This window comes from Dendrobium catenatum, unplaced genomic scaffold (genome assembly GCF_001605985.2).
Source record: "Dendrobium catenatum unplaced genomic scaffold, ASM160598v2 original_scaffold_71536, whole genome shotgun sequence".
NCBI classification, from domain to species: domain Eukaryota; kingdom Viridiplantae; phylum Streptophyta; class Magnoliopsida; order Asparagales; family Orchidaceae; genus Dendrobium; species Dendrobium catenatum.
The window spans coordinates 320,044-339,085 of record NW_021389983.1 but is presented as its reverse complement, the minus strand read 5'-3'; the positions used below and the strand labels follow the sequence as shown (position 1 = coordinate 339,085).

Here is a 19,042-nt window from a genome sequence, read left to right as displayed (position 1 = left end):
TTACTGGCATAATTCCTGGAGCCTCAGAACACACCCACAGTCATCTATTGTGACAATACGTTGGCCATTGCACTAGCTCATAATCCGGTCTTCCATGCTCGCACCAAACACATAGAGATAGACTTTTGTTTTATCAGTCATCACATCCACAACGACATAATCTCCATCCTTCATCTCAACTCAGTGGATCAACCTCCAGACATACTTACTAAACCTCTTTCTCCACTAATATTTTTGAAACTCAGGGACAAACTAACCATTCAGTCCTCGAATGATTAGTTTGAGGGGGGCTGTTAGAGCACACAAATGAACCTCAAGCACAAGATAATTAACATATTCGTACTGCATCAGCTTATTGAGGCAGCACTACTCCACACTGCAAGACAATCTGTCATTAATGGCATCGCTGTTCTCTACCTCTCGATTATCTTCTAATTTTCTATTTATATCATCTGTAAAGCCTGAGTATTGAATCAATGGAGATGAATCATTAAGCCTTATCTTTTCATTATGCTGTAGATCTCCTTCTTTAAGAATTCTATGCAGGTTTCTCTCAATAATGACTAAATGCCTTGATTCATGGCGATATGCTTTGGTGCCAGAATTAATAAAAATATCCGTTTTTGAACTTAAACAGTAATTAACTACCAGTACTAAATCAGAACAAATTATATAATTACTATTTTGGAATCAAAATAGTCCCACCATGGAACAAATTATGCAGAACTTTCTAATTTTATTTTTTCTGTTTTCCTTTGTATACATTGTGACAGCAACTTGTATTTATGTGTAGGATTGTCCCTGGAGCCATTGATAGGAGCAATATCAGCTGGGAATTCTGTAGTTTTAAAGCCCTCAGAACTTGCTTCTGCATCTTCCAAATTTCTGGCAACAAACTTGCCCAAATATTTGGACAACAAGGCTGTGTCGGTTATTGAAGGTGGCCCTCTCGTAGGGCAGCAACTCCTGGAACAGAAATGGGATAAGATCTTCTTCACTGGTAAGTTTCAACCATCATTGTGCAATCTTTCTCAAAGGAAAAGCCAAAAAGAAAGATAAATTCCTCCAAACTAAGATATTAAAAAAGAACAAAAGATTTTATTCCTTAATTTTTATCTATTTCTTTCTTTTTAGTTTAACACCGTAAATCCCTGAGGAAGGTTGCTCGTTCGCTTTTGGTTTCATGCTGCTAGATTTTATCTATTTATTCCTTAATTTTTTTCGCAAAGCCAGCATATGCCGTTGTTTTTTCTTTTGGATCATTTGATGCTTTAGCCGCATAAAATTTCTGATATTAGGAATAAAATTAGGGCTAGCATGTGTTTATGAAAATGGCATTTATTCATACACATATATTCAGAAGTATTTATGTTTGCTTTTAAGCATACACACATATATATATATATATATATATCCAGACATATGGATGCATTCTTGTAGATTGGACTAAGAATCTAACTTAAAAGGTAGAAATTGGCCTAAAAATTGTATTGATTTTTGGTTTGTAATGAGATTGTCAAATTTATGAGCCAAGTCTAATTCCAAACGAGATCATGTTATGCCAATCTATAGCTATGCTCAACATAACTTGAGTTTAGATCAAATTAAATCAAGCAGATCTTGTGTTAGTGTCAGATTGACTCAAAAAAATCAAGATCACATAATTAACTACACTATTAACATAGGTTAATGGAAGGCTCTTATTGCTTTATTTTAATAGAAGTTTCTAATACCAGGGTGAGGAAAATTAAGGATTTCTTAAGCTTTCTTTCTCCTTCTGGCCAAGAGACTTAAGGAGGAAAACTTTAATTTTGTCCCTTATATCGAGGTGAACCGGATGCTTGCATTTGTTGATTCCCTATAGATGAGAAGAGGATGCAATCAAAGAAAAAGAGCAAATAATTTAAGCAATGATACTTTGTAATCAGGAGAGTAGAGCGAGAATGGACTCAATACGATCCACATACACATCATAGATTTATCTTCATTGAAAACTTGGATCAAATGGGAGAAAGTGTACACAACTTTGTTAAGGATAAAGTGGTTGATTTTATCTTCAGGCTTTCATCATTTAATCATCAGTCATCTTATGCATATATACATGATGCATATTTAAAGCAACAAAATCATACTTTGGACTAAATTACCCGTAACTTAATACATTCAAAATAATCAAGAAATTACATATAAATAATATAAAATTTAACCAACACAAGGGGAAGGTCTATTAAAGCATGAGAAAGGCTTATTAATGATTTGATTCATCTATCTTATTACTATATCTATATAGTCATATGTGCTGGATCATATATAACAAAAATCTTTAATATTCATTATCATGATATCCCTTTTTTTGTTTAGGATATTATTCTTTATTATTATTTTATATTGCCTATATATAGGCAAATATATGCTTGCATTAACAAAATAATTCAATGGATTACAGTTCTCCTATTTCTCCATATCTTATCTTATGCTATCTACTACGACTCGTAGAAGCCATCTTAGTGTCATTAGCCTCATCTTTGTGGTATGCTATATCTCTCTATACATCTCCTCTTAGTGTCTTGTTCATCCAACCACCAAGCGCTACTATGGTACCTACTTTTATGGCAGTGTTATTGATCATTCTATGGACATCACTTCTTCCTTCGCCAAAATACCTTGGATGACTGCAGCCTTTTCGTATATTCCTCGTATATGAACACTATGTCTTGCAACATCTCATTGCTAAAGTCATACTATTCACATATTCCTTGCTCCTTAAGCCGTCAATAAAACATTTGATGAGGACATCGTCAGCATTTTCGACGCCGGAGATCGACGGCCACGAGCATGAGTTGTATTTTGTCATTTTATGTAGTAGTTTATTTTATTTCTATGTTTTTCCGCTTTTGCCCTTGTGGGTATTTAGTCGCTATTGTAGCCCAAGGGGCATTTTTGTCTTTTGTTTTCTTTGTCATTTGGTGGCCTATATATATGGCCATTTTCTCATGTAATAGTAGTTTTGATGAATGAAAATTTGCCACTTATGTTCTCTTTGTGAGTTCACCCTCCTCGATCTCTTAGTGAGTTCGTAGGAGAAACTAGATCTCTTTGTGAGTTCTAGGTTTTCTTGTCCTTCTCTTTTCTTTGTTTATCTTGATCAAGTCATCATTGTGTGGATTTGGATTGAAGCTTTTCGTGGGAAATTGGATTTTCACTCGCCGAATCCCTAGAAATTTTCCCTGTCTTCCTTCCCCTTGCATTTGCCGCCGCCTAGCCTTGAGCTGCTCAAGCCGCCGACCACCTTAGCTGCCTCCTCCCGCCGGCCAGCCCACTCTCCAGGCTTTTGGCCGCCGGCCTAGGGTCCTCCCGTGCAGCCACCCCCCTCCACCGCTCCCCAAATCCACAGCAGGCAGCCCAAACCGTGAGCCCAGCCCACTGAATGTTCCTGCAGCCCTTGCCGCCGGCTCTCCCTGTTTGCCCAACCCGTGAATTTCAAATTCCTAATGTTTGATTAATTGCCTAATTAATAATCCATATTAAGGCAGGAAGTTAATAGCATTTAATTATATTTGAAATTCAAACTCCTATTTCCCTCTCATTTCATATCAATTTTGGGAGGTTACTTAAACTTAAATTAAATCTGAAATTAAAATTTCAGATTTGATTAAGAGTATTTACTCTACCTTGGGTCCCACCTATTTAATTCCAAGCCTCTCTCTCTCCCATATGGCCGGCCACCTTCCCCTATTGTTTCTCCTCTACTTGCCACCTCATCACCACTTAAACACCTCTTTAATACCCCTCTCTCTCAGGTTTAATTTCAGTTTTCCTTGATTTTAATTTCAGATTTCCAAATCTGAAATTTGAAATCAATTCCTCCCTCTTTCCCCTTGAAAAAAATCTGAAACTAAATTTCAGATTTCTTCTCTCCACCAAATAACTTCACCCTCTCTACTTCAATCCGCCGCCTTCCCCTTCCGCTCTCCTTCTCGGACGCCACCTTACCTCCGGGCGAGGATGCATGGCGGAACCCGAGTGGAACTTTGGGTTTGTGCATGACGACCAAGATCAAGTTGACATCCTACAATCACCATTCTTTGACGTGGGCTTCGATTTCGACGACACTATTGAAGATTACCTCGACCGTATCCAGTACACACTAGTTGATGTGATCGACGAGCAAATATTAAAGGGACGTTGGATCATCATCGGACGACCATCATCCTCCACCACTCCGGCCACCTATCCAAGAACGATGATCTTAGGTTCCTTCTTCCTCGGAGTGACCTCGATTATAATATGGAGACTCTTCTTCCGCTAAAGCCTTGACTAGTTGAGCGTATGAGCTCCAAAGGTGAAAGTTCTCTTTATTAAATCGTGGATTCTTGTTTATCGTCGTAGCATACACTTACTCTTTGCGTTTTCTTGAATTGTTTGGTTAATCGGTTTTGCTCTTCTTTGCCTAAGCAAGTTAAAAACTAAGGACTCCAAGGATCAATCTATTGCTATAAGTAACAATTTTATTTTGGATTATTTTGTTAAATGTACTCTCTTTAATTTCCCTAAGTAATTCCATGCAAATTTTGTTTCACATCAACATTTATATTGTTCACAACATTGTTGTTCTCAATCTACCTTGTGCTATTACACTTGCACAATCTTGAGCACTCACTCATTTATAATCATTGCTAATCCCGTTGATTACACTTACATCTCTTCCTAGAAATCATGATCCTTGTCTCCGTGACCTTAATTATTTGATTGCCAATCTCACCACCCTTCGCCTTTGGTTGCTAGCCACATCACCTCAACATCAATCTTTCTCGTCATGCCTTAAACAAAAAAATGTTATAAGCTTCTATTCAACGGTCTTCAATTATTTCAGCATTATCCAAAGATTAATCCTCTTGTATTATCTTTGTCAAAACCACCATCAACATCAATACATCTATATTTATGTGGATGATCTCTATCGATACTTTTGTTAGTGCTCTCTATCAATGCCTTTGTTGATGCCTCGATCAATAATGTGGTTTATGTCTATAATCAACACCCTAGTCTAATTGTTCATAGCGTTCCTTGTCATCTAATGGTCTCTATTCATCCTTTGTTTGAGATTTTGTTTATCATTTATGTAAACATCCATTCATCCTCTATTTAAGGATTTGTTTATTCTCTATTTTAGCATCTATTCAACCTCCGTTTGAGAACCTTTTATGTGCCTTCTTAGTCATGGTTCTCAATGCTATACCATTGAACCCCAATATCATTTATGAAGGATTCTCCTTCATGGATCTCGCAAGCTTTAATTGCTTTCATATTGTGATACTTAACAACCTCTAGACAACAAACCTTTGACTACATCCGAAGTCAGGTTTTCGTAACTCAAGTTGGCATCTTTTATGTTTTGAATTTGCAGTGACGAATTATCATACTTTTATTATCATGAGTACTAAATCATATATAGTAAGAATCTTTACTATTCATCATCATGATATTCTCCCATTATTGAAAATATTCTTTTTATTTTTTATATATGGGTACATAGATGCTTCAATTAATAAAAAAATTCAATGGAGAATAATTTCTCTCTCTCCTTTTTTAACTCTAATTTTCTGGTCTTATTCCTTGTGATTGGCTTGCGTAATAGGACTTGGGATTGATCCCGGTTGAGCTGAATTAGTTGTAGTCAACCAACACTTAATATATCGCATCGCTTATGTTATATTTTTCACCAACTTTGCTTAAATTTATTTCATATTGGCCTCTACACAGAGATCCTTCCATTTTCTATGTTCTGGCTTTTCTTTTTTCAGGGAGCGCAAGAATTGGACGTATTATAATGACAGCAGCTGCAAAGCATCTGACTCCAGTCTGTCTTGAATTAGGAGGAAAATGCCCTGCTATTATTGACTCTCTTTCGAGATCAAGAGATGTAAAGGTTTGCAAATTGAATATTTTGTAAAAACTAATCTTCACTACCAAGTATTTGTATATAAAATCCCTCGTGTGTTCCACCCACCTGAACTTGGCTGCCTCCGTTGCGCAGCTTACTAATCAAACATTTATTTTATTCTCGTAAATCATTTGAGTATATCATAGCATGACCATTTAATCTTCTGGTAGTGTTTTTTTTTCTTCTAGGTGGCCATCAACCGAGTAGCTGGAGCAAAGTGGGGGTTTTGCAGTGGTCAAGCTTGTATAGCCATTGATTATTTACTTGTAGAAGAAAAATATGCTCCTTTTCTGGTATTATCTTCTTATAACATGTCTTCCTTAATAGAGATGCATGTAAAACCACCGCAATAGATGACCAATGAACCGTCACTTACTCTTCCTACATCTGTTTAGGTTGACTTGTTAAAGGAGAAGATAAAAAATTGCTACATGAGACCTGCAGATCTCACAAGGATTGTCAATAAGCAGCATTTTCAAAGATTAAGAGAAATGATTGAGGATCCATTGGTTGCAGATACTGTAGTTCATGGTGGCTCCTTAGATCAAGAAAGCCTGTAAATTCTAGTCCTTTCTCTTTTTGACACATTTTTTATCTATTTGTGGATATGTTAATTAGACTCTTTTTGTTGCAATATCTTCAGATATATTGAGCCAACCATCTTGTTGGATCCACCTTTAGATTCTGAAGTGATGAAGGAGGAAATTTTTGGCCCATTGCTTCCAATAATTACAGTAAGATACCAAGGTTTTGGTACCCTTTTAATGAAATTGATCAGAATTCAGACGTGTCTCAATCTTCTTCTTTCAGTTAAAGAAGATCGGGGATAGCATTGAATTTTTGAAGGGTAGGCCAAAGCCTCTGGTTATTTACGCCTTTACTAATGATGAGAAGCTGAAGAAAAGAATCATAGAAGAGACATCATCTGGGGCTGTTACCTTTAATGATGCAGTCATACAAGTACGCTTTTTTTTACTCTAAAATTTCAATAGCCCTCTCGCACAAAGTTTTGTTATGCAAGAAGTTATACATAGTTCAAAATTTAATAATTAAAACTTGAGTTGGAATAATTCAATATTAATGGCTGGTCCTTCTCCGTTGATTCGAGCTACTAGGTGATTGACGACTAGTGCTTTGAATTCATTTTGATCTCCTTTAGAACCTTATTCATTTAAAGTTTGTTTAGAGATGAAATTTCAACTTTGGTTAGAATATCAAGCCCATATAAAATATTGAAAAATACTTTACTGTTCATATACTAGGAATTGCCTCTCAGATATTAATATAACCTTGCAGTTGCAGAGCAAATAATTGTTTGGATGGCCACTAATAGCAAGTCAAATTTAACCGCTTGGTGATCGACATCCCTTGCTCCCAATGTTTCATCTCCTGTTGCGAGACCGTCGATTGATGGCGAGCCAGAGACAGAGGCATGCTGGAGGAAGATGAGAATGGGAAAGTGAAATTTCCCTTCTTACTGAAAATTATTACATAGTTTTATATAAATATGAAACAAGAAATGAGCTATATGGCTACATCAACAAAGATAAATGAAGTGCATGAAGGGTGGTCGATTGTGTAGCCGGTATGCTGTTGTAGTACTCCCTTTCAAGATGCATTGCATATGTTTTTGATGGACATCAGTGTTGAGAGAGGTCTGCGAGGTAGAGGTTTGGTAAATATGTTCGCAAGTCAATGCAATAACCGCATAGACACGAGCTTGGTGGATTCATCGGTGACTTTGACTTGGACGAAGTGGCAATCGATTTCAATGTGTTCGGTCCATTCATGAAATGTTGGTTTTGTAGCTATATGGACGACAACTTGACTATCATAAAATATAAGAGTTAGAGTTTGTATGTGTACTTCAAAAAGAGTTGAGTTATCCAAGTTAACTCATTTAACTATTGATGAGTACACGATATTTTGCTTCAACTAAAGAGTGAAAAACGATGTTTTGCTTTTTGGATTTCTAGGATACTAATGATTTTCTTAGAAAAATACATATACCACTGACAGGATTTTTAGTGTTTGGGCAAGATTCCCAATCGGCATTTGAGAACGCTTTGAGTTAATATATGGAATTTGTGGGAAAATAAATTCATTGTCGGGGCATAGATTTGAGGTAGCATAGGAGAGAGTGCATGGCTAGAATGTAATACCCCACAATACCTCTTATTAGTATTGTAGAGTGTCACACACATAAACATAACATTTTTATTCTTAACATGTAATACTTTTCATTATCTGAATATTTATATAAAACATCTAATAACATTACATTTACTATATAACGGAAGCATCTAATAACTCAAATTATATCAAACAAATATTTACAGAGCAACTAATAAAATCGCAAATAGTATCCACCGAATTGTCTACATACTTCAGCTGTAGACTTAAAAACAGAGTTAAACACTAGCATATGAAATAAAATAACTTGCTAATTATACATCGACTTCTTATTTTCCTTTTTCTGTAATAACAGCCAATATGAAAAAAACTGATGAGTTATGAGGCTCAATAAATTATGCAAATTAAATAGCAATTAAATTGCATGATTAAATTCACAACATTGAAATAATTAATTAACCAAACTTAACATTATTTATAATACAACTTAAAATCACAATTAGCATTAACCTTTACTTCATTTGAAGTTGATACTGAATATCAATATTAGTCTTTTAAAGATTTGACTAAACTTTCATAAGAATATTCAATGGAGCTCAGGTAAGTCTGATATTATCGCCATTAAATTACATAGAGGTCCATTTTGCCTCTTTAGGGGTCCATTTTTCCACACCTACTATGAAGGTATTATGTTTTTGGGATCTCTTTTGCCCCACCTACAATACATATATCATATCTGAGATCCCTTTTTTCCTACCTGAAATTACAGGTATCGTATCATATTATAGTCAATCTTTACTTATTTTATATTCAGTAGACTTTACATTTTCATAATTCATATATGTTTATTATGGTTGTATACATTCTATAATTTTTATAACCATATATCTATTGCATAAAGAGAACATATTCAATATCTAAAGAATTGAATTTCTTTTTAAAATCTTACTAGCTAAGAAAAGATTTAAACAATCATGCTAGTTTGTATGTTGACACCTATATATCAAACTATGCACAAAGGGAGTAAAACCAGTGAATCAAACAGCAAGAGCGTCAACGCGACGAGCCACTTGAAGGGTCAAATGACCTTTGATTGTCAAACGGATTGCGTCATTGCAATTAGAACGTCTAATCCGCCTGAGTGGGGACCCCTCGCAGTCAAATCGGACGAGATCTGTCCAAAGAGACGATCGACGCCTGAAATTAACTCGCAGTGTCGCCTAAACGATGTCCGATCATAGAATGGATTTTGTCGTTGCATTCGGAACATCGTTAACATCCAAAAACTATAATTAATTTGTTTAGTCATGGTTGTCTGAGGCGGTGGTATGAATCCTGAGGCAACAACCCGCAAATCAAGGAAATTAGCCCACGACATCGCCCAAACAATGTCCGATCGCAAAACAGACTTCGCAGTTGCTTTCGAAACATCATTAATACCCAAAAATGATAGCCAATTGGAGCAATTAAAGACGTATGAGGTGGTCGGCATGCATCTTAGGGCAATGCAAGCAAAACAAGAAAACTAGTACGCGACGTTGCCTAAACTGTAACGTCCCAGACATCAATAGTGAAAGGATTCGTCTGACATTCTTTTTCTTCTTCTCTTTTTTTTTTCTCAGATCAATACAGACATCCAGAAATGATAATTGCATTACAGAAAATAAATACATCAAAATACTATAATTCACATTCCGATATTTCATATATACAGTCCAAAATAACATTTACATCCAAAAGAACATTTACAATAGCCACTCGGGCTACAAAAAAATGCGAGAACCAAAAACTACGAAAAGACTATACTAGCACCTTCTGCACATGAAATCATTAACCACATATAATGAGCTTAAATAGCCCAACAGGTCACCAAAGCTACAACTGAAATCAAAACACGGCACGAAAGTAATATGCATGTCAAATAGTCAAATCAAATCCATAATAGTCAGTTGCACATGATCAGTGAGTCGATACAGATACGGAAATCACTACAGAAACAGAAATTAATGCATAAACAATAGAATCCCAAAATCATCAATGATAGAATCAGTGAACAATAGAAAATCCATAAAGCTCAATAAATCAGAAATCAGTTCGTGCATCAAATCTCTTTAATAGTCGTCTTATCTATCACATCAGTCTATAACACCAGTCAAATCAATGTAGTAGAATCGTATCAAAACATACACTTGCAAATCGATCAGTTATTCAATATAACTTTCTCAATAAATCATATGCAATCCAGTAATCGATATCACATATTCAGTAAATCACATACCACTTGATCAGTATCTCAATCAGTAACAGCAACGTATGTATCAATATCAATAACAATCCAGTGACGACATGAACGATTATACGATAACAGTAAAATCGTGTAGTAACAGTAAATCCGTAAATCCGTCAAATCAAATACGATTAACATCACTCAATCATATCAATAGAATCAATCAAATCAATAAAGAAATCGCTTACGGTCAATAATGTCAAACGGTATGAAATCACATAAAACAATCAAATCAATAATAATAATGAAAAGCAATCAAATCTATCAATACAGTAAAATCATATTTTAGATCACGTGCTCAATGTATCACATGAATCACATATATCGGTCAGTATTCGGTGTATCACGTGCTATAAGATCAGTACAATGAATCAATAGTATCAGTGAATCGGTAGTATCGGTATCGGTATCGGTATCGGTATCAGTAGTATCAATAAATAAATGGTATCAATAAGTCTATCGTATCGATGAATCAATAATATCGATATCCATAAGATCAATGAATCAATGAATCGATGCAATATCAATATCCATATCGGTATCTGTAATTAGTGACATGTACAGTATGTACTATCAATGAAATCGTGCAATGACAGGAAACTCATAAATCCGTACAGAATTCAGATAATCACAGAAATCGTATATAATCAAATGAAATACGATATTCAGATACTTGATTAGAATCAAAGAGCTGATACAGAAGAACTGAATTTATTTCGAACAGCAGGATATTCAAGTCAGATTTTGCAGAACCAACAAACAGAATAAACAGAATCGTACAGAATAAACAGAATCGTACAGAATAAACGGAATTGTACAGAACAAACAGAATCATACAGAATAAACGGAATCGTACAGAACAAACAGAAATATACAGAATAAATGGAATCGTACAGAACAAACAGAATCGTACAGAATAAACGGAATCGTACAGAACAAACATAATCATACAGAATAAACGGAATCGTACAGAACAAACAGAATTATACAGAATAAATGGAATCGTACAGAACAAACAGAATCGTATAGAATAAACGGAATCGTATAGAACAAACGAAATCGTACAGAATAAACGGAATCGTACAGAACAAACAGAATCGTACAGAACAAACGGAATCGTACAGAACAGAATTCAAATCATAAAAGCACATTTCACATAACAGATATCAGCTTCCCGGACCCTGACAGAATCTCAACGGATTCTGGCCCCTTATGCCTCCCTTCCCTGACACTCACAAAATCTCAACGGATTTTGGCCCCCTATGTCTCCCTTTGTGCTTAAAGCACCAGAACAGAACAGATATACATAATTTTCAGAACAAAACTTATTTTCACATAACAGATATCAGATTCCTGGACATTGACAGAATCTCAACGGATTCTGGCCCCTTATGCCTCCCTTCCCTGACACTGACAGAATCTCAACGGATTATGGCCCCTTATGTCTCCCTTTGTGCTTAAAGCATCAGAACATAACAGATATACAGAATTTTCATAACAGAACTTGCTTTCAGATAATTTTCAGAACAGAACTTGCTTTCAGATAATTTTCAGAATAGAACTTGCTTTCAGATTATTTTCAGAACAGAACTTGCTTTCAGATTTCCCAAACCCAGACAACGGAATCACAAAGGATTCCGGCTCCTTATAACTCCCTTTGTTCCCGGACCCAGACAACGGAATCACAAAGGATTTCGGCCCCTTATAACTTCCTTCTGATATCTCTGCACATCAAAACATTCAAATCAGAAAAATCGAATACTTCAGAAAATTCATCAGCGGCATAACGGCAGTATACGGAATTTTCACAAAATTCACAAATTCAGAAAATCACCAAATTACCAGAAATTATATAAAACAACGTTACAAAGCTTTACTTGTACTTAAGTAATATTTTTCAATAACCAGATAATTTTCTATTCGATAAAAATCGCACAGAACTCAAAATAACCGGTAGAAACTTTCCAGAAAATACTCAAATCGTGTAAAAATATCATATCAGAAACATATCAAAAGTTGTGTGGTAAAACTTTCGTCAATACAAAATTATGCGCGTTTTTCGGTAACGGAAACACAAAACTGAGCAGAAAAATACCAAAACTCGAAATCTTTGAAATCAGAAATAGGATTCGGATTCCTTACTGCGAGACGAACAATTCTTTCAACAGTGGTGTCGTACGAAAAGTGCACCGCGAGCTCCAAAACCCAGCTTTTTTCCTTTCTTTCCTTCTCTTTCTCTCTCCTGCTTTCTCTTTCTCTCTCTTCAAAAATGATTCAAAATTTCTCAAATCCGATACTTATCAAGCAGGATCGTCCAGGACGATGCCTAGATCGTCCCGGGATGAACTCCTCTGGACACGGATCGTATAGACGAAAATTAATTCTAATTTGTTTCGTCCCTAGAAGATGCTCTCTGTTCGGTTCGTCTCGACGGTTCGTCTCGACCCTTACAGGATCGTCCAGACGAAATTGACAGATTCTTCACAATTTTCTTCAGTTCGTCCGGGACTAAAGTCAGTATGTCCGGACTATCAACACTCAAAAAATAAGCTTTGGAGGGGTTTTACATAAACAATATCCGATCGTGAAACAAAATTCATCGTTGCGTTCAGAACGTCGATAATACTTAAAATTGACTGCCAATTTGGTTAATTAAAGTCGTGCAGCAAAATTGATGCAACTTCCAAGGCAATAACATGCAAATTATGAAAACTAGCGTGTGAGTTGCCCAAACAACATTAGATCGCAAAACGGACTTTGTCGTTGTGTTCAAAACGTCGTCAATACCCAAAATGGACTGTAATTTTGTCCAACGAAAATCGCTTGGCGAAAACGACATACAAAATGGGACCAAATACACGTAAATCAAGGAAATGCATGGATCAAGGCAAGTTTGTGGTAATCAACGCACTGTTGTCACTTCAAATTAAGGATAATAATTTATTATTAATATTATTATTAATTTTAAGGAAATCGTCAGAAGTCAAATGGAATTTCAAATTCAATTAATGCTCATTAATGCAGCTAACCTCGTTCTGTCGAAGCAAATCCCGATTTCTCCCTGAACTCTGCGTCGCTTCCGTCTATCCCATGCCTGGTTGTTGACCTTCATAACAAAGCCAAAAGGAAACCAGGGAATAAAAAAAAAATTGTAAAACATCATTACCTGTCAAAGCCCAGCTCAAATCGCTGCCCACGTCGTGGCTATAATACCTATCCCGATCCCCTGAGAAAAATCTTATCGCAGCTTTACAACGGCATCGAAGTGTCGCTTCCTATGCATGGGATCTCACCTCGAGCTCAATCCATTTTGCGTCAATAAAAGAAGGAAGAGCTGAAGCCTTCGGTTGGCTCTCGCTCATCTTCTCCCACACGCAGAAATCCCAACCTCCTCTTCTTCCATTCCGCCTCTTCCCCCATTCAGTCCGACCGAGCTCCTCAAGCGACCAAAGCTTTCGACCTCCCCTTTCCTGTCCAACCCGACGTGCGACCAACCCCCATCTCCCTCCTGCTTCGTCCTAGCAAGCCGGAGAGATCGAACTCCATCCGACTACACTTCGATCCACACAAAGAGAGAGAGAGAGAGAGCTCCCCACCTTGTGTGACCTCCATCTTCTCAAGCCACTTGTGTTCTCATACAGATACTTTGGAAGACCTCATACACGCTCTTGTAGCGTGGTGGGATGAAAAATGTATGGCCCGGTGTCCCCCAACACCTTCCATACACGATCGAGTAGCGTGGTGGGACGGCTCAGTTTCCTGTAGTTTCCCTTAAACGGGGGAGATGTCGGGAGGTTACTAAAATTTCTGGTGAACGTAAGACTGTACGTGGACTTGATTGAACTCAAATGACAACAGAATTTGGAATCGAACTTGTGAACCTTTGAACATAATTTGAACTTGATTGAACACATACAAAGGACATGATTTGGGACTCCAATGAATGAGCTACAAGGACTTGTATTTGAACATAAATCAAGTGACTAATCAAGACTTGCACCTTGACTTTGAAAGATTTGTTCTTTAACTTGAATTGAACATAAATCTAACTCAAATTTGAATAAAGCAACAAACTTAAGCCAAGTGCATAAGAATTTGAACTTTACTAAACGTCTAAACAAAAGGATTTGAATCAAATATGATCAAGGAGAAGTCGAGCTGAACAAGACTAAAGGGAACAAGACTTGTACTACAAAGAAACTTTGGATCAAGGAATTAACAAAACTGTAAATCATGGATTTATGGGTTCAAATGCATATATTAATTGGTCCTAATCATCTAAATGAAAGCCAACATATGAGAAAGGGATTGATTTGAATAATAACACTAAGCTTTCGACAAAGGATAAAGAAGTATCATTTCTATTTGAAAGAGAATCCTAAGTGAACTTGTGGGGGATGCTGAAAGTGAATTTTAACATACGACAGGGGACTTGTGATGGAGGAAACTTCAAGCAAATGAAAGCTTTAATGTGTGTAATAATCCATACATAAGCAACACAGAACTTCTAATGAGTGACAATTAAAATGCAAACAAGGACTTATAACATGTAATATGAGTCATGCATAAATGGTGAATAATCAATAATATACCCGACAAATCATTTAGATGCATATAATAAGAAGCAAGTAATGAATATGATGACATGCTAGCAATCATATATGCTCACAAGTGAAACAAGAGACTTGTGAGGAAATAATCTCCTTGGCACCGAGCAATCATCAATTGACAGATACATGTAACAATTTCTTGTGAACACTAAAAGACATGCAACAAATACAAACACTACAAACTATGTAGTAGGAGGCAATAAATGATACATCATCCTTGCGCGCAATCTCAAAATACAAGCAAAAGTATTCGACCCTTGCAAGCAACGATGATCAACATATGATGGATGTAGATATATGTTGACAATGACATAAGACTTTTTTAGATTGCCACAGTGGCCCACCCACAGGTGAAAAAGATCATCATACATGAAGAGGTTGATAATAAAATACAACTCGCCCATGGTCAATGAATACATTGATCTACTGCAAGCAAAAGGGTCCAATGGCGCTGTGAAAGACATCCCAAATTCAATATGTCAGTCGCAACCAAAGGGATTCGACATGCAGTGGAAGTAACAATGTGGTACATGTAGATGTATGCAAGTGAATGTCATCGTACTCTGCATCATGTCCACCAAAATTAATGAGCAATGTTTGACAAATGTGTTGTTAAAGATTAATGCAATCTCGGTGGCCTAAACTTGTAATTACAAGCGAAAAATACACTTTCTATTCCAATCATCCCAAGGGCGGCAACAATTATTTCAGAATGGATAACTTGCAAGGATCTCCTAAACAACTTGATGTATCTTCCATCACTATAGTTGTCAGTTCAAGGTAGTGGCCACGGATTTCTATATGAGTTATTTGAAAAGAAAATCATATCAAATCATCATTTTCAAAGATGGGGTGAGTGAACCTCAGTTCAACCAGGAAAACTACAGCAGGTCTAAGCTTCCAGGAGCTACTGCAGAAGATCCGTCATACATCTAAAAAAGCCCCCGCACATGCACATTAATTTGTATACACATAGGTACACAAAATGGGTAAAGGCAATCATGAAACCCGCACGGGCCTCGGCAAGCGTGTTAAGGGTACACACGTGACGTCTAGGGATGCCGTGCGAGTCAATAAATTTGAATCCGATCTTCCTAAGCATGAAAATAGAAGTCGACAATGTTCAACAAATAATTATAAAATGCCCCCAAATACCCGCATGTGCCCCGACGAGTGTGTTATGGGCACATGTGACGTCTAGAGATATGCGCGGGTCAATAAATGAACGTAGTTCGAACCCGATCCTTCTATATGGATAGATAGGAGTCGACATTGCTCGAAATATCAAATAGATATATGATCAAAGCGTTGATCGAAATATCTATTTTATATGTTCATATAAAGCATTCAAGGCCTCCAACAAAGAAAATCCATCAACAAAGCCATAAAGCCTACGAGAAACTCGATCCTCCATCGATCGCACGATCAAGTCGACAATGTTCAATCCACAAATGGAAGTAATCCCAAACGCCCCAATAATGGCCTTGTTGAATAGAAAATCTCAACCGGAGGGGTTAATTTCAAATATTTCAAAATGACATCCCAAGTACCCGAAATCCAAAAATCATTCCAAATTCCATATGTTTAAAATTAAAATTATCCATTATTGCTTAAAATAAAATCCATTCACCTTCCCCAACAGTTTGTCGGGGTGGAAAAATTGAAATTTATTTCAGCTCATATGAAGCTAATGCCTAGTCGAAAATATCACTAAGAACTATTCTCAAATAATCTCCTGCCAGTAAGGACGTGGTACGTGTCCTCTGACCTACGATTTTGTCGCCAAATTTCACCGTAGGATAAACTGTCATGACTCAGGACCCTCTGAACTGAGTGGTTTTGCCATCAAATGGCACCACAGATAATGGTTATGACCAGAGTCAGTATGTTCCTTAGTAGCATCAAATCCTTGAAATATGAATCAATAGGGCACAAAGCTCTCTGTTTGCTAATGTGGATTCAAATTTGTCCCTTTAGGCAAATATTCACCCCAGGTCTACAAGGTCCCCTTGGACGAGGCAACCCATGGCTGTTGATAAGGATCATTTTGTTAGGTTGGGTCGAATATCTCCTCTAACTAAGTAGACCAGGGACCATGATGGCTCGGGATGACGGAACCATGAGTTCTTGATCGGGTCTATCATCCATTCCCCCACCATCCGCTTTAAGTATAAGATGACGAAATTTCTATCTTTAAATATTAAATCTTCAAACCTTCAAACTCCAAGCCCATGCTGCTACTATATGAGAAATAACATGTATTTTTTTACATATCTGATGGACGACTAGCCCTAATCTATAGTTCTCTCTCGTTATCGAGAGGGGTAATTAACCATAGGGGCTTGCGCTATAGGAAACCAGAACTTAGATCATAAAGTCCTCGCAAAATGAGGGCGAAATTTCTGGGTAGTGTCTTATTTGCAAACACATCTGCCTTCCAAAATTTACCCCGAAACTTAATTCGGTTAAGACTCCCCCAGAAATGCAAGCAAGGGAGGCCTGAGCCGAATTTTCGGAGCCCACAACTGGCCTCGCTTCTTTGTTAAATTGAAATGAAACAAGTGTCTTGGGCTAGTTCTCACGCACAAATCTGCTGCACGCAGCCGCTTCAGCCAACTTCAACCTCCGACTACAGCAATCGCACGACTCAGCTTCATGGCCAAATCACTCGTGTTTCTCCAAACTCCCTCACACGAACTAGCCGTCCTTTCTTCCCACTTCTCGTCTACTTAGCCGATGCCTCCCACCCTGTCCGAGTCAGCAAACAAGCCGTTAGAACTCCTGCAGCAGCTCCGTCACGCCTACGTCGCCATTCACGAACACCCTGCCCGCACCTTCACTGTGGCCTTACCTCTGTTAAGGCTTTTGTTGCAGCCGCACACTTCCAGCCGCTCATTGATACCAACTGTTGCTCTCTACAAGGTTCATCCTTCAATCTCCCAACAGCCCGTTAAAGTCGGACGGCCGAACTCCACTTCTCCCTTTCAGTCATTTGTTCACCTGCGCAAGCCATTCCCTTCCACGCAAACCAAGCTCAACCTCTCCATTCGTTTGAGCCCTCCACTTCCCCGTCAACACCCGAACCGAACCATTAGTTCCACACGTCCCCCCCCCCCCCCTTGCAGATCAACGTCCAAGCTTTGTAAACCGAAGCCTTCTCCATCCACCTCTTTGCTTCAGCCGAATACTTTACCTTCTTTAAATGCAGGAATTGTACTCTTGTTATTGTTTCACGTGAAGTCCCCCTTTATTCTACTTACACTAACGTCCAAACCAAAAACTGCTTCTCACTTCACTCTTGTCTCCTTTGCAGTAGCCTCCAATCACTTCAATAAATCCATTTCAACATTCACGACCCACCACTCTCATCACAACAAACCAAAAGCCCAAAACCTCTTTAAAAAAAAATCCCCATATAATCAAACAGTAAAGCCTTTTTGCATGTCTTACTTATCTTCTTTTTATTATTATTGAACATTTGCTGTCATTGATGAGATTAAAGTTACTAGTTGCTGGTAAGCCAAAGTCAATAGTTATTCATATTATCATCATTGATTTTAGATATATATTCATATATGTTTACGTATATATATGCATATGCATAGCTATATCTATATATAAGTGTATTTACCTATATATATGTATATACACAAAAAATAATAATGATGAATACAAAAAAGGGTAAAAGAGAGAGGATCTTATGTATATTCATGCATCTTTGCAATTTCCGTCGTCATCGTCATGTGCAAATGTATAAATCTCTAACTAAAAAATCCCGCACTCGACGCTTGCGACGAGCCGGCGGACCACCCTACTTGCTCACGTAGCACAGTAGGAGGAAAACTAGTGCGATGCTTGCAATGAGGCAGGTAGGCCTCGAAGCGCTCACGTAGCGTGACGATGACGAAATTAAGAACCCTTAAGCGCTTGCATAGCATAGCGGACGAAAGAAAATTGCTTCGGCTTCACAGCCGCTACTTTTGATCAGAATATGTTTGGAAATTAAATGAAGAAAGGCATGTGTTGATGTTTTATATGTTTGTCTCTCTACTTGGTATGGTGGAGCTC

The 19,042-nt window shown here is 37.4% G+C and overlaps 1 protein-coding gene across 1 annotated transcript in view; it reads left to right on the top strand.

Moving 5' to 3' along the window:
- The window catches only part of LOC110108951 (aldehyde dehydrogenase family 3 member F1), a 33,652-nt gene that overhangs the window by 12,163 nt on the left and 2,447 nt on the right, over nucleotides 1-19,042 (top strand). The window contains exons 4-9 of the mRNA XM_020839819.2: nucleotides 794-1,000; nucleotides 5,805-5,929; nucleotides 6,133-6,237; nucleotides 6,340-6,500; nucleotides 6,588-6,678; nucleotides 6,755-6,904. Of these exons, the coding sequence (XP_020695478.1) occupies nucleotides 794-1,000; nucleotides 5,805-5,929; nucleotides 6,133-6,237; nucleotides 6,340-6,500; nucleotides 6,588-6,678; nucleotides 6,755-6,904 (839 nt within the window). The remainder of the gene's footprint in view (nucleotides 1-793; nucleotides 1,001-5,804; nucleotides 5,930-6,132; nucleotides 6,238-6,339; nucleotides 6,501-6,587; nucleotides 6,679-6,754; nucleotides 6,905-19,042) is intronic.